This window comes from Lutra lutra, chromosome 17 (genome assembly GCF_902655055.1).
Source record: "Lutra lutra chromosome 17, mLutLut1.2, whole genome shotgun sequence".
Lineage (NCBI taxonomy): Eukaryota > Metazoa > Chordata > Mammalia > Carnivora > Mustelidae > Lutra > Lutra lutra.
In genome coordinates, this window is record NC_062294.1 from 31,732,520 (window position 1) to 31,747,270 (window position 14,751).

At 43.4% G+C, this 14,751-nt stretch overlaps 1 protein-coding gene across 1 annotated transcript; it reads right to left on the bottom strand.

The window, feature by feature from the left end:
- Positions 1-9,815: 9,815 nt before the first annotated feature.
- On the bottom strand, positions 9,816-10,298 carry LOC125089230 (60S ribosomal protein L23a-like). The gene has a single exon (XM_047711304.1). The coding sequence runs from the start codon at positions 10,289-10,291 to the stop codon at positions 9,821-9,823; it is 471 nt and encodes a 156-aa protein (XP_047567260.1). The 5' UTR covers positions 10,292-10,298; the 3' UTR covers positions 9,816-9,820.
- Positions 10,299-14,751: the final 4,453 nt, after the last annotated feature.

Genomic DNA, 14,751 nt, shown 5'->3' on the forward strand with positions numbered 1-14,751 from the left:
GCCCAACACAGAAACTAGACAAGTTTACAGGTTATGCTGTGCTCACCCCAAGGGCAGCTACCATCGCTCACTCTGCAACATTGTTATGATATCACTGGCTGTATTCCTGGTGCTGAACCTTTCACCTCTGTGATTTACTCACCGCCTAAGTGGAAGCCTATACCCCGACTTTTCTTCACCCATCCTGCCCATCTCCCAACCCTCTCCTGGCAACTATCAGTTTGTTCTTTGTATGTATGGGTCTGTTTCTGCTTTTTTTTGGTTGGATTGTTTTTTTGTTTTGTTTTGTTTTGTTTCATTTTTTGCTTATTTGTTTTGTTTTTTAGATTCCACCTAGAAGTGAAATCATATGATATTTGTCTTTCTGTCTGACTTATTTCACTTAGCATGAATACCTTCTAAGTCCACCCATGTTGTTGCAAAGGCAAGATCTCATTCTTCTTTTTGACTGAGTAATGTTTCATTGTATGTGTGTGTGTGTGTGTGTGTGTGTCTATACATCTTCTTTGCCCATTTACCTATCACTCCTTAGTGCGACTAAACAGTGGGACTGCCTACATATCTTGGCTATTGTAAATAATACTGTAATAAACATAGGGCTGCCTATATCTTCTGAAATAGTGTTTTCATTTTCTTTGCGTAAATTCCAGTAGTGGAGTTACTGAATTTGTACAATATTTCTACTTCTAATTTTTGAGGAGACCCCACACTGTTGCCCAGGGTGACTGCGCCAATTTGCATTCCTACTGAAACAGTGCATGAGGTTCCTTTTCCTCTGGGTCCTTGCCAATACTTGTGCTTTCTTATCTTGTGGTTCTAGCCATTCAGACAGACATAAGGCGATTGTAATAGTTCTTTCCACAGTTACTGTCATATGCATGGACACCAAGAAGCTTCATGGAATCTCTACACCATTCAAGAGAGACCCTGCATGCAAAGGGTGAGGAATGCAGCATTGATAGATGGTTTTACAGGAAAGGAAACATCAGCATTAGTCTAAGTGTATCTTAAAATATTATTTTGAGGTGCACCTGGATGGCTGTGTTGGTTGGGCATCTGCCCTTGGCTTGGGTCATAGTCTCAGGTTCCCTGCTCGATGAGGAATCTGCTTCTCTCTCTCCCTCTGACTCTCCTCCCTGCTTGTGCTCTCTCTCAAATAAATAAATAAAATGTTTAAAATAAAATAAAATAAAATATTACTTCGAGGAGGCAATCTTCCAGAATGATAGAAATCTGAAAATCTACTCCTCCATAAAGAACACAAGGCAAAATTATCAAAATCAACATTTTCATAACCCCAAAATGGAAGAAAGACTTGCAACATTCCAAGGAGGATTTATTCAAGAAAATATTAGTTTTAGGAAATGGTAATATGCATTACCCAAAAGAAGATTCAGTGGTCAAATGAGAAACACTGGGCTGGCTATGGTCAGTTTCTCTGTTGCAGGACTTTTCAGAGCCTTTGACATGTTCAATATACATTATATAGTACACAAGTTCCCGCTAAACCTAATTGACCCTAGATCCCTTTTATTGTGAGCTATTTTGCAGATTTAAATCTTGAAACATATACCTTGGGAGATACTAGATAAGACTTTGAGGTAAGATCTGAGAAAAGAGCAGGAGTTTTAGATGCTGGAATAGGCAGAGAGCACAAGAGAATCAGGCATAAAACAGTTCCTAAACACCCTGGAAGGTGTTTAGAAAAAAAGAAAAAAAAAAAAAAAAAAGCTAGTTCCCAAGTGAAGTGGTGGGAATTTGGAGTCTTTAAGGGTTGGACAGAGTAATTCAGGTTAAAGAGGAATTTCTTAAACAGAATCCATTTTCTCATCTCTAAAAGGGGAGGGGGGTGTTGATACCCAAGTCTCTGTTGTAAGGTTTGCCAGTGATACTTGTAAATTGGATAGCACTTAGTAGGTATCCAAATAATAATAAATTAACCCTAGACATTAAGAACAATTATAGTAACATCCAAGGTTTCATAGAGACTCAGAAAAGTAGGGGGAAAGAGAAGAGGGACCAAAGAAAGGAAACATGGTGGACATGGAGAAATGGGACAAAAGAAAGAAGAGATGACCTGAGAGAGAGGAGAAGCAAGACCAACCAATCAAATCTCAGGGCTGGATGAGTTTTAAGTCTCCTCGCAAAAAGCTGTTCACAGCTGGAAGCAACTCCCGGTGCCACGGCCCTCGTAGAAGAGCCAGCCACATGCAGTCAAGCCCTGTGATCTCGTGAAGAGCCCAGGATTCTCACTCAGGGGTTGGAGCCCCTGTAACTCCCATGCAACCAGTCCCCAGACAATCTGATGCTTGGTGTGCAGAGACGGAATGCAGCTGGACCTCTCCTAAGTGAACCCTCTTGCTCACGCTCATCTCAGTTAAGTGCTTGGTCACCGTGGGGCTCAGCCTCCCCAGGGTAGCCACGTGGCTCTTGGCCTTCCATTAATAGGGGAGCTGCAAAAGGGGAAATAGAGAGACTGGCCTACAGTAGGATACTGGGATATGGACCCCAAGTTTCCATTTCTGCCCAGCACCTGACGAAAGTCCTTGTTTTGAACCATATCGCCCCAACAGATGGCAAGCAACAGATGAAAGGAATTCCAGCAACTTTCCAAACTTAGCTAAAAGGTAGGCCCACTGTTGGCACTCCCGGGGACGAAGACGAGGGAGAAACATGCATCGGAGGAAATTTCCTTCTTCAAAGGGAAGTGGATCTGAGTTGAGATAGTTCAAAAGACGGATAACTCCGGGGGAAGCCTGATTGTTGGTTTCTTGCCATCATCCTGCCCTCGGTGGCTTTATTGAAAATTCCTTCTCCCAACCCGCCCTCTGGGGAACACCGTGCCTACAGGAGGGTGGGACAACTTTCTATGAAGAAATCGAGGTTGCAATGTTTGGCATATTAATTCAGAGCATATGGTCAAAAATATTGTTTGCTATGGCTTGTGGGCTTATGATATTTAATTTAAAATAGATTTTCCTAAATAAAAAAGAGACTTTATACAGATGGCCATTAAAGGCAAACCGTTTTTGCTGCGCGGCATTGTTAAAATACAGTGTTTTTAAAGTGTTTTATAGCACGCTGGCCCTTTGGCAAGGAAGGGATGTTCGGGAAAGATGAAGGTTTGGCGCGGTGACAAAATGGCCTGGACACCATTGTCCCAAGCCCTATCCCCTGGGCCAATCTTCTCTCCATCAGCTCCATTTTCTTTTGCATAGACAGTGCATTGTGCGATCCTAAAGTTTAATGCAGAGCCGTGAAAGCACCACTCCCGAGATCAAGGAGCCGTGGTGACGGCAGTGAATTCTTTATGATGTCATTTCTCGTTAAATGCGAACAGATTGTTTCCACAGCAAACATCTACCGAGGACAAGGCCAGGTGTTTTCCTATTTTCCATGTCTCCTCTCGCGTTAATGGGAGTATTGTGGGTTTTTCCTTGTTTTCTCTGGTTTCGTTTTCCTTTGACAATGAGGCGAGGTGGGGGACTGTCCCAGAAAAGGCGTCCTGGAGCAGGATGTCCCAGGAAAACGTGGCTCGTCTAGGCAGACAGTGTGAGGAGCCCTTGGGCTGCTTTTGCTGATCAAGGCTTGGTCGGAGCGGATGCAAAATGAAAAGACCTTCTCATTCCTCTCCCCGAGGACCCTACCGTGAATTAGGTCAATCCAGCCGGCTCGCTTCCCCAGGTTCATTTCCAGCCTCGGTAGAAGGCTGCAGACCCAGCGGGCCAGACTCACTTAAGCAGCTTAACCACAAAAACACAACAGAAATGGACGAGGAGCAGAATCGGTGGTGTTAACTTACAGGCTCCTGCTCTGAGTGAGAACAGGAACGGCCCCTGCTTCCACGTTCCGTCCTCCCCTCAAAACCAGCAACAGACAGTGTTCCGCACTGGAATCTGATCGGGAGAGGGCACATACCTTGGGGTCAAAGCCGGGGAGTGTGTTTTTATGGTGCAGTGTCAGCTGTGCAAGACTTTTGTTGGAAACGCTGATACTTGAGATATGGTTTCATATTAGTCCGGGATGGAAAAGAAAGCCGATAGCACTTTCTAGATTGTCAGTAATCCTTTCTTCTGAGTGGCCGGGGAGAAGCGGCCACTTCCTGGTTGGAGGCTCCGAGAAATGTTGAGGTACAGAAGCAATTGTTCCAAACACAGTCTCATCTGTAATTAGGAATGCACCAACCATGGCATGGTTTGTTTTTCTAGTTCAGTAACCTTTAACAACACTTGTAATCAGTTGGGTTTTAAAGAGGGGGGCGGCGGGGGCCCGTGGTGAAGGTGATGGGAGAGAGTTACATGACACTCAGAGCAGTGCTCCTAGAGACCTGCTGGGTGCTGGACACACCTTTCCGCCCCGGGTGGCTTTCTGGGCCTTTGTTCCAAGGGATATAAACAAAGCTTAGGTGAACACAGGGGAGAGCTCCTGCAATCCCATGGGGTAACTTTATAGGGGAGGCTGTCTCCTTTGTTCACAGAGTGAGGGATTGGGTTTGCAAGCAGCCTGAGGCCTGCAGCCCTGCCTTGGGGGAGTTTTTTGGGGGATAGTTCTTTACCAGGTCTGCACCTGGATATCCGCTGCTTCAATGAGCAGCAAACGTGCCAGGGCTTGAAAGAGACTACCTACCTGGCAGAATTCACAAAACTGGAAGTTACGTCTGCTGAAGGCAGCAAGGCCCAGAGTGGGGGCCTTGACAATTCAAGTCCAGAAAATTCTCCGGAGAGGCTTCCCATTAGCACACGCTGCCAGTGAGCAGGAGGGTAAATATTGATCAGCGAGTTCCTATCTCAGTGGTTGTCTTGGAGTAAACTCTCAAGGCACTGACCCCTCTTAGCCATTTCATTCAAATGAAAGAAAAAGGGGCCCATTTTTTCTTGTTAAAATGATCTCTTCTCTGTCTATAAAGAGCCTTCCATGTTCCGTATAGATGAATTAGGAGGGATTTATAATACAAATAGGAAAATTAACAACACTCATCATCTCAGCATCCAGCCTGAGCTGATGTTACTTGGTATATAATATATGACATTGCCAACTTGAAAAATAAATCTGCGATTTCCAGCAAAAATCAGGGCAGAGCGTACATACTAGTTTGTAATCTACTTTTGTCACTTTCGAGTCTTTATTGTAACCATTATTTGAAATTGATAAATTTGCATCTACATCATTTGTAATGACGGCCTAGGAGTATATGTCATAGATGTACAAAAGCTTATTTAATCAATCCTTTGTTTTTAAATGTTCAGACTGCTTGCAGCTTTTGTGTGTGTGTGTGTTGTAAACTGCTTTGGTGAACCACCTCCTGGGTAAATATTTGCGTTTAAGTGTTATTGTGCTTGTTGTGCAAACAGAATAACTTGATGAAGCTTTAGAAAATTTTTTGAGAGCTAAAATCTGGGCAAGGAGCTGACATAAGTTCCATGAGGCAGTGGCCTTCTAAATATGCCTGAAGACAAGATGTGAATCAGGGGCGCCTCGGTGGTCCAGTCGGTTGAGCAACTGACTCTTGGTTTTGGTGCCGGTCATGATCTCAGCATCGTGGGATCGAGCCCCTCAACGGGCTCTGCGCTTGGCGGGGAGTTTACTTGAGATTCTCTCTCTCCCTCTGCCTTCCCTCTGTTCTCTCTCTCTAAAATAAATAAGTCTTTAAAAAAAAAAAAAGGAATATGTGAATCATGTTTTCTCGTAGGCGTGACGGAAATAGTTGGTAAAATAAGGATGGTTAAAAGAAATCCTGTAGAAATACCAGACATTAAACCAAATCGTACTGGACTGCCGATGACCTGTCATCTCTAATTTCTAAACATGCTATTCTAGGAGCCTCTGTTTTTATAACACATAAATGCATGTGGCGTCTTCCTGGGTTATTTGGACCAAATACTGTAATTCTTAAAGCTCAGCACACTGTTTTAAGAATGATGGGGGAAAAAAAAAAAAACCTAGTTCACTGGGTGATACAGAACTGGGGGCAGATGTCGAAATGATAGTGGGGAAGGGCAAAATGCTAGGACACACCAGGTCTAAAGTTGTCGTTAGTGAACTCAAAATATATGATTTGATAAAAATAATCGTAAACTCTGCTTCCTACGAGTGTGTTTATAACCAACATGAGCAACAGTTCAGAAACTCAGCAGACAGTCTTGGGCATGGAGGGCAAACGTGTGCTACGTCTGTCACGCCCTCCTCTCCTGGGTCCTTGGGTACCAGACACAGTTAAGCGATCAGACCAGTCCCCGACGGCGAGCCTCAGATCTCTCCAGCCAGCTCTCCAGGCAGCCAGCCCCCTGGGATTGGCAACTGTGGTTGTTTTTATCTCTAGACTAGTGGATTTCCACAAATAAGGGCTGTTGTTGGAGGAAGGGGAAAGATTTAATCTGTTAGGAAAGTGGGATAGTGATGCCTGGATGGAGGGAACTAAGAGGCAGAAGGATATGTTGCCGAAAAAGCAGAGAATCTCTCTGGGCGCGGAATGATCCCAGAGAGGCCTGTTACTCTTCAAGCAGTTTGGAATGACAATCCACAGATTTTCCTGCAGTATTTGATGGCAGCTTCCTCCACTGGAATCAGCAGGTGCCTACAAACGGCCCCACTGCTGCAAATTGCAAGCCCTCATTTCTATGTATGGATCTTTTAATTATTCAACATTTATTGAGTTCCTTTTGTCTTGACTTGGTTTCGCCACGTAGCAAAAGCTTAAGACAAGGGCTTCTGTGCAGCTGACTTACGCTGGGACATGAGCTCAGGAACCCTCAGTAAGGGGCTAGGAAGTGACACAGGAAAAGGAAGCTGATAGGAGGATATCTTATCAGGATGGTTACTCCCTCGGACTTGATTCCTCTAGGAGACTCTGAGGAGTTTGTGGAATGTTCCTGAACATGTGTGAGTGCCCAGTGGATTCCTGTAGGCAGCACCGAAGCAGAAAATGGGATACACCGTGTGCCCTATACCCAGGGCGCTGGGCGGGGCACGGTCAGATTTCCTGCTCCCAGGAAGGAGGTTACAACCTCCATAGCTAGTCACGTGGCACGTTGCCTATGACAGCACATCACTTGGTTGTTCCAGGGAAAGCCCAGGGACAGGCTGCTTCCTCCTCAGAGAACCCAAGATTGCAGGGCTGAACCACGGTGAGCCCAGCTTGGGGGAGTCACCCTCCAGACTTCCTTCAGGGACTGGGGTAGTGTTACAAGCCTCCTCTGTCGCCATGGGAAGAGGTGAAGAGGGAGGAATGGGCGTGTGAAGAGGCGGGACACTCATTGCCCTGTACCAGGAGGTAACCTGCAGGAAAATCCAGGGGCGGCCATCCAAAGGCAGCAACGCCAAACAGGTAGAGCCTTTTGTACAGGAAAAACCAAGTTCCCCTGCTCTGGCTTTTCAAACTAGAAGCCTTCGGGCAAAGGTTCACCACAGACATGATTTATTGGGTCCATTCTTTCATTTTTGTGAATTTACTTTTTTGTTTTTGTTTAAATCCCAGCCAACTGACATATAATGTGTAATATTAGTTTCAGAAGTAGAATTTAGGGGCGCCTGGGTGGCTCATTGGGTTAAAGCCTCTGCCTTCAGCTCAGGTCATGATCCCAGGGTCCTGGGATCGAGCCCTGCATCGGGCTCTCTGCTCAGCAGGGAGCCTGATTCCCCTTCTCTCTCTCTGCCTGCCTCTCTGCCTGCTTGTGATCTCTGTCAAATAAATAAATAAAATCTTAAAAAAAAAAAAAAGAAGAAGAACTAGAATTCAGTGACTCATCACTTACGAGGAACACGCAGTGCTCATCACAGCAATTTCCATCCTTAATCCCCATCACCCATTTAATCCATTCCCCTGCCCACCTCCCCTCCAGCAACTCCCGTGGGTTCTCCATAGTAAAAAAAAAAAAAAAAAACAGATGAACAGAAGGAGGTAAAAAAGAGAGAGAGAATAAAACAGTTTTGTAAATTTTCTAAATTTGTTGCCAATTTAAAAATTCAGATGGTCTCACATTAAAAACCCAGGTTACTATTTTCTTCTTCAAAATAAAATAAAGTAAAAATAGCCCAGCACTGGCCAGAACCAGAGGGAGCTGAGTAGTAACCCCCCGTCTTCAGATGGGCGCACACCCTCTAGTTCACCACAGTCACCACTACTCCGTGTTGTATATATTCCTGTCCCTCCCCTACCTGACTGGCCTCTGTAGACATCAGCATTTATGACTTTTGTTTTGATTCCCGTTTGTCATTTTTTTTTTTTTAAACCTCTGGCTCCCAAATACTTAAAGAAACAGTGGAACTGTAAGTGATTTCCAGTATTGCCTGGTTCCAGATCTGAGATGCAGTCATGTTCTCCAGAAACCACTAGAGTAAGACTTAGAGTTACTCTCTTCCTCTGAAATGGGCTGTGGGCCTTTCAGATTCACTGAATTCCTGTGGCCCTTAGTCTTATGGCTCCTCTCATGCTAGAGACATCATTTCCTGCCTTCTGGGCCCCACTTCCTGGCCTCTTAGGATCTGGAGAGCCACATGATTCCTCAAAGTCCCTGAACTGTGGGTAGAAATGATATGTGCCGCTTCTGGGTTTGAGGGTTCATTATAGGTATGTGACTCCCAAGGCTCCCTCTTTCCCGCTGGCAGGGTAACCAGCATCATTCAAGATGGCAGCGGCTTCATCCGCCTGGGTCCAGGAGGGGCAAGGACGAGAACAGCCCTCTCTCCCAGCCTATAATGGACACACATAATGAGCAAGAATTAAATCTGTGTTACTTTAAGCCAGGGGTCAACACATTTTTTTTTCTGTAAAGAGCCAGATAGTAAAATTTTAGACTTTTTGTGGCATATCTCCATTACATATCCTTCTTTTTTTTTTTTTTAAGATTTTATTTATTTATTTGACAGGCAGAGATCACAAGTAGGCAAAGAGACAGGCAGAGAGAGGGAGTGGGAAGCAGGTTCCTGGCCAAGCAGAGAGCCTGATGCAAGGCTCGATCCCAGGACTCTGGGATCGTGACCTGAGCCAAAGGCAGGGGCTTTAACCCACTGAGCCACCCAGGCGCCACATATCCTTCTTCTTTTTAAGCAATGTTGAAACATGAAAATTATTCTTAGTTTGTGGGCCATACCAAAATAGGCTCCAGGCCAGATCTGCTCCATGGGCCATAATTGGCTGATTCATTTTAAGATGCTGATATTTGGGGATTATCTGTTACTGTAGCCTGTCTTGGCTGGTACATACGGATTTCATACCCTTTCCTGAGAACTAGATTCAGCAGAGACTAGGACTCCTAAGACAGAATCTGTATATTAATATGATTCTTTTTAAGTTATGCCACTTGGTGTCTTTGACCTTTCTTAATCTGACTTCCAAACTTCCTACATAATGTAAGTACTCTTTTTTTTTTTTTAAGGGTTTATTTATTTATTTGACAGACAGAGATCACAAGTAGGCAGAAAGGCAGGTAGAGAGAGAGGGGGAAGAAGTCTCCTCGCTGGGCAGAGAGCCCGAGGCAAGGCTCCATCCCAGGACACTGGGATCATGACCTGAGCCGAAGGCAGAGGCTTAACCCACTGAGCCACCCAGGCACCCCTGCAAGTACTCTTTTAAAACACAGCACAAAGCCACCCATAACCATGAAACTATTATTATTCTTTTTATGGGATTCCATCTCATCTTTTCCTGTGGGTTGATATACAGATTTAGATATGGACAAAGACACAGATATCTTAAGCCTGTCTCTTTTCCACTAAACATTAAGTCTTTGAATTTTTCTCTCATTATAAATTCTCTTAAACATCATTTTTTTTTTTTTTATCATGAAAAAACTGTATTTAGATTTAGCCAGCTGGACTCAGTTTAGATGATCCCAATTTTGTTGGCAACATCCAAAGCATCATAGTCAGGGGCCAGCCGAACGTATGCCTTCTTCTCTCCATCAGGCCTGATTAAGGTGTTGACCTTGGCTACATCAATGTCATAGAGCTTCTTCACAGCCTGTTTGATCTGGTGCTTGTTGGCCTTGACATCCACAATGAACACAAGTGTGTTGTTGTCTTCTATTTTCTTCATGGCTGACTCAGTAGTCAGGGGGAACTTGATGATGGCATAGTGATCAAGCTTGTTTCTCCTGGGGGCGCTCTTTCGAGGGTATTTGGGCTGCCTTCGGAGACGCAGAGTCTTGGGTCGTCGGAACGTAGGTGATGTGCGGATCTTCTTTTTTTTGTGACTGTGGACGCCTTTCAGCACCGCTTTCTTGGCCTTCAAAGCCTTTGCTTTGGCTTCGGCTTTGGGAGGGGCAGGGGCTTCCTTCTTAGCTTTCGGCACCATCTTCGTAAAAGGCTCTTAAACATCATTTTAAAGTCTATACATTATTATGTTGAAGAAATAGTTATCTTATTTGTAGACAGGTAGTTCCCAAATAGTTCTTTTCATTTATTCATCAACAGTTATTCACTGAGCACCTAGTATGTACCAGGCTCTATGCTAGCTGGGAACAGAGTGACAACAAGATTTTTGTCTCTGCCTTCATGGAATACACACTCAATGGAGGGAGACACCCGAATAAATTAGGAAGAACTGTATATCATAATTTCAGATAGTCCTATGTGCTGGGAGGATAATAAAGGGGGCATATAGGGAAGCAGTTTCAAACAGGCGTATTAGGGACCATCTCTGAATAAGTGCCACCCGGATGATGGGTGGGACCAAGCCTGACAGTCCTATGGAAGACCAAGTTCATAGGCACTGAGCCCAAAATGATCTTGGCATGTTCTAGAACCAGAAAGTCCAAAGTGACAAGAGTCAAATGAATAAGGAGAAAGGAGGTAAGAGACAGCAGGTGCCAAGCTATAAAGGGCATTATAGACGACGAGGAATCTGTGCATGGTGGGAGGACACTGGAGAGTTTGCAAGCAGAGGAATAACAACATCTGATTTCACTTAAAAACAAAACAAAACAGAAAAACACCAACCTAGTCTGGCTGCTGAGTGGAGAATTGACAGTGGGAAGGGCCAGCCTAGCAGCAGAGGGAGCTGTGAGGGGCCATTGCAGAAGCATGTGTAAGAGACAAGGGTTGTTTCTTCTAGGACAATAGACTCTAAACATTTTTCTCTTGTTCCCCCAGAAAGGATTTTGACAAACTGAGCTCCTTCCCACATTTTTTTTTTTAAGATTTTATTTATTTATTTGACAGAGAGAGATCACAAGCAGGCAGAGAGGCAGGCAGAGAGAGAGGAGGAAGCAGGCTCCCTGCTGAGCAGAGAGCCCAATGCGGGGCTTGATCCCAGGACCCTGAGATCATGACCTGAGCCGAAGGCAGCGGCTTAACCCACTGAGCCACCCAGGCGCCCCACCTTCCCACATTTTTAAGTTAACGTCTTAAATGTTCCCACCTAAGAGTACATAGTTACCAAAAATGTAGTTTCTGCTTATTGTAAATGTTCAGTTTCAAATAAAATTTTTATATGTCACAGCTTTCAGTATATTCAATTGACTCTAAATACCATGACTTATTAAATACCACTTAATGCTTGCATTCATTTTAAAAGTACAATAACAAGCTTTTCCATGACACTTAATTGTTTATTCTTTTTTAATCTATTAACTCTCATATTTTCATTTTGCTTTTCATTACATTTCCATATAGATTTTTATCCTGATGTAATATATTTTAATGTTTGAAGTCTTTTGTTGTTTATCCTAACATACTGCTCTTCATCAAAAGTATTTGTAACAACTAAGATTTGTTGTTTTTTTAAAAAATTCTTATGGCTGTAAATTCCTGGCAATTTTTTTCTGATTGAATTATCCCAAATTATATGCAATTGATTATAATACCATAAATGCATTATTAACGCACAATTGATTGCAATAACGTAAAGACATTTCAAATGCTATTGAATAATGATTAGACATAAAAAAAACTCAAGTTTATTATAAACACATCTTTTTCATGGGGTTCACAGGGCTCTTGTTTCCTTGGATGGTTTTACTTACTGCTAGGATGAGATAGGGCTCAATATCTATTCTATCCCAGTTGTAATTCTTACTGATGCAAGTGCTGAGAGAAGTTATTCCCCAAAATATACAAATAGAAATGAAAGGAATTTTATTATAGCAAGATTTATCAGTGATGTGAAGTCTTGAGTTGTATGCCCAATGACAAGCTAACGTGTTTTCAAAATGTGTTCAAATGATCTATCAGCCCAGGTAGTTCTTCCTTTGTTTGTTGTGAGCACTAAGAACTGATGCTTGACCAAGGGTGTTTACCCGTCCTTAGTGCCTCCCTCTTCATTCCTTTCACCAAGGAGCCAAAGGGGCTTCCATCCCATGGCAAGATGCCAGAACAACTTAAGGAGTGGATTCTGGACAAGCTCTTCTATTGTAAAAAGTGGAGAAGGTCGATGGGAACAGAGAAGCACCAAGATATGAATGCACTCAGCATCCTTCTCAGGCACGTGTACTTGGGGAAGGAGAACAAAGGAATCAATTGCCTTATACTAGCTCTTTCTCATACATCTGGGGAGAACGTTTATGCAACCCCACAGATGTGAAAAACCCTCATTTCAACTACCGGAGTTGGAGTAAATATGAAAGTTTAAGGCTTCGCACTCGCTGATGGACTGGCCATGGGGTGTGAGTAGACAGAGGGAGTCCCAGACGCCACCTCAATGCCTTGGGAAGAGAGGTCGGCATAAGGGAGCCTGATACATAATCACAAATTAACTTTGTAATCTCAGTGGTTTGAGAGATAAACATTTGTCTATTATTCAGGCAAATCCTGCTGTGGGTTAGACTGCCTCTGAGATCCAAGATTTCTCCAAGACATGATGCTGTCAAGTCAATACTGGGCTCTGCAAAAGGGTTCTGCAGAAGGGAAGAAGAGAGGTGTCCCAGGCTCTGATTTCCTTGTCCTGGAATGGACTGCAGTCACTTTTGCTTATAGTCTATTGGCCAAAGCTAGTCACCTAGTCCCAAGCCTATGGCATAAGAGGCTGGAATGTGGAAGACCACAGGAGCATCTTGAGTGCTGTCTCAACCCCACTAGGTTCTGGCATGTGAAACCAGATGAATGAGGTTTCTGATTGGGAAGGGAATCTATTTATAGGTTCATTGCAAACTAGAGTTTTAGAGAAAAGATAATAGTTTTCATCTAGAGGAATAAACAGGCAGGGCGTCTGGGTGACTCAGGCAGTTAACCATCTGAGTCAATTTCAGGTCAGGTCATGATCTCAGGGTTGTGGGATTGAGCCCCACCGCGCTCAGCGTGGAGCCTGCTTAAGATTCTCTCTCTCCCTGTGCCCCTCCCCCACCTCTCACCCACTCCAAAAAGAAAAAAAAAAAAAAGGAAGAAAGAAAGATAGACAAAGAACGAAAGGTAAGACCAGTGTAGAAAAATACAGGAATGTGTATTTTGAGAGACCTTGAGAAAGACCTTGCCCAACCAAATATTGAAATGTATTATAAATCTAAAGTAATTACAATAGGCACTTTCAAGAGAAGGGAAAAGAAAGCCCTGAAATAGACATTTGTATATATAAACTCTTAATGTATGATGAAAAGAACCTCACGGGACACCTGTAACACTCTTTCCACCATTACTAAAATAAATTACAGGTGAATTTTAATGGAAATTTCAAAAACAATCTTGAGATCATTTAAATAGTGACTTGTGTTTTTCTTTTCTTGTAAGAAAATGTAAGTGTTTATTTCAGTTATTTCAAAATGGGCAAGGAATTCCTGAGGATAAAATCAGAAGAAGAAATCATGAAAGAGCCCTAGTACCTCTGAGAACTTTTTTTTACAATTTTTTTCACTGGCAGGTAATACAAACAAAATTAAAGGGCATATGCCAGACTGGAAAGGATATTTAAATAAATGTCAGACAAAGTGTTAGCAATCTTAGTTTAAACAACTCTTCCAAAATTGTGATACCACCAACATGCCAAATTTTAACGGCAAAAGATTAAAAAAAGATAACGTGCACAGACATACAAGTAGCTAAGAAAGACAATAGTGTGCAACTTAAAATCATTTTCTTGCCCACCAAGCGCCAGATATTTTAAGGTGTTAAGAGTCAGTGCTAGCAAGCTTTTAATAAGAAAGATGGTAAGAATGATGGTATCCTGCTAGAGAAGTGCGAATTTGTTTAACATTCCTAGAAAGCACTTTGTAATATCTAATCAATACTGAGATGTTAAAATGTTCATGCCAACATTCTTTTTTTTTTTTTTTTTTTTTTTGACAGGCAGGGATCACAAGTAAGCAGAGAGGCAGGCAAAGAGAGAGAGATGGAAGCAGGCCCCCTGCTGAGCAGAGAGCCCGATGCAGGGCTCGATCCCAGGACCCTGGGATCCTGACCTGAGCGGAAGGCTGAGGCTTTAACACACTAAGCCACCCAGGCGCCCCTCATGCCAACATTCTTAAAAAAAAAAAAAAAAAATTATTTGAGAGAGAGAGAGAGCTCGCGCACGCTCGCGCGCACGCACACACACGCAAACATGGGGGAGGAGTACAGGGGGAGGAAGAGAATCTCAAGCAGACTCCCCACTGAGTACAGAGCCCTAGGCGGGGCTCAATCTCATGACCCATGAGATTGATTCATGACCTGAGCTGAAAGCAGGAGTCAGACCCTTAACCCACTGAGCCACCCAGGCATCCCCATGACAGTATATCTATATCTGGTGGATACATGTGTTAATATTAATGATCCACACAGGAGCTATACTTTGCTCCATATAAATTATAACATCGACTTAAAAGAAAGGGGGATGCTTGTGATTTTTAT

Excerpts from the sequence above, each read along its gene's own strand:
- LOC125089230 (XM_047711304.1), bottom strand. The coding sequence starts at position 10,291 with ATGGTGCCGAAAGCTAAGAAGGAAGCCCCTGCCCCTCCCAAAGCCGAA.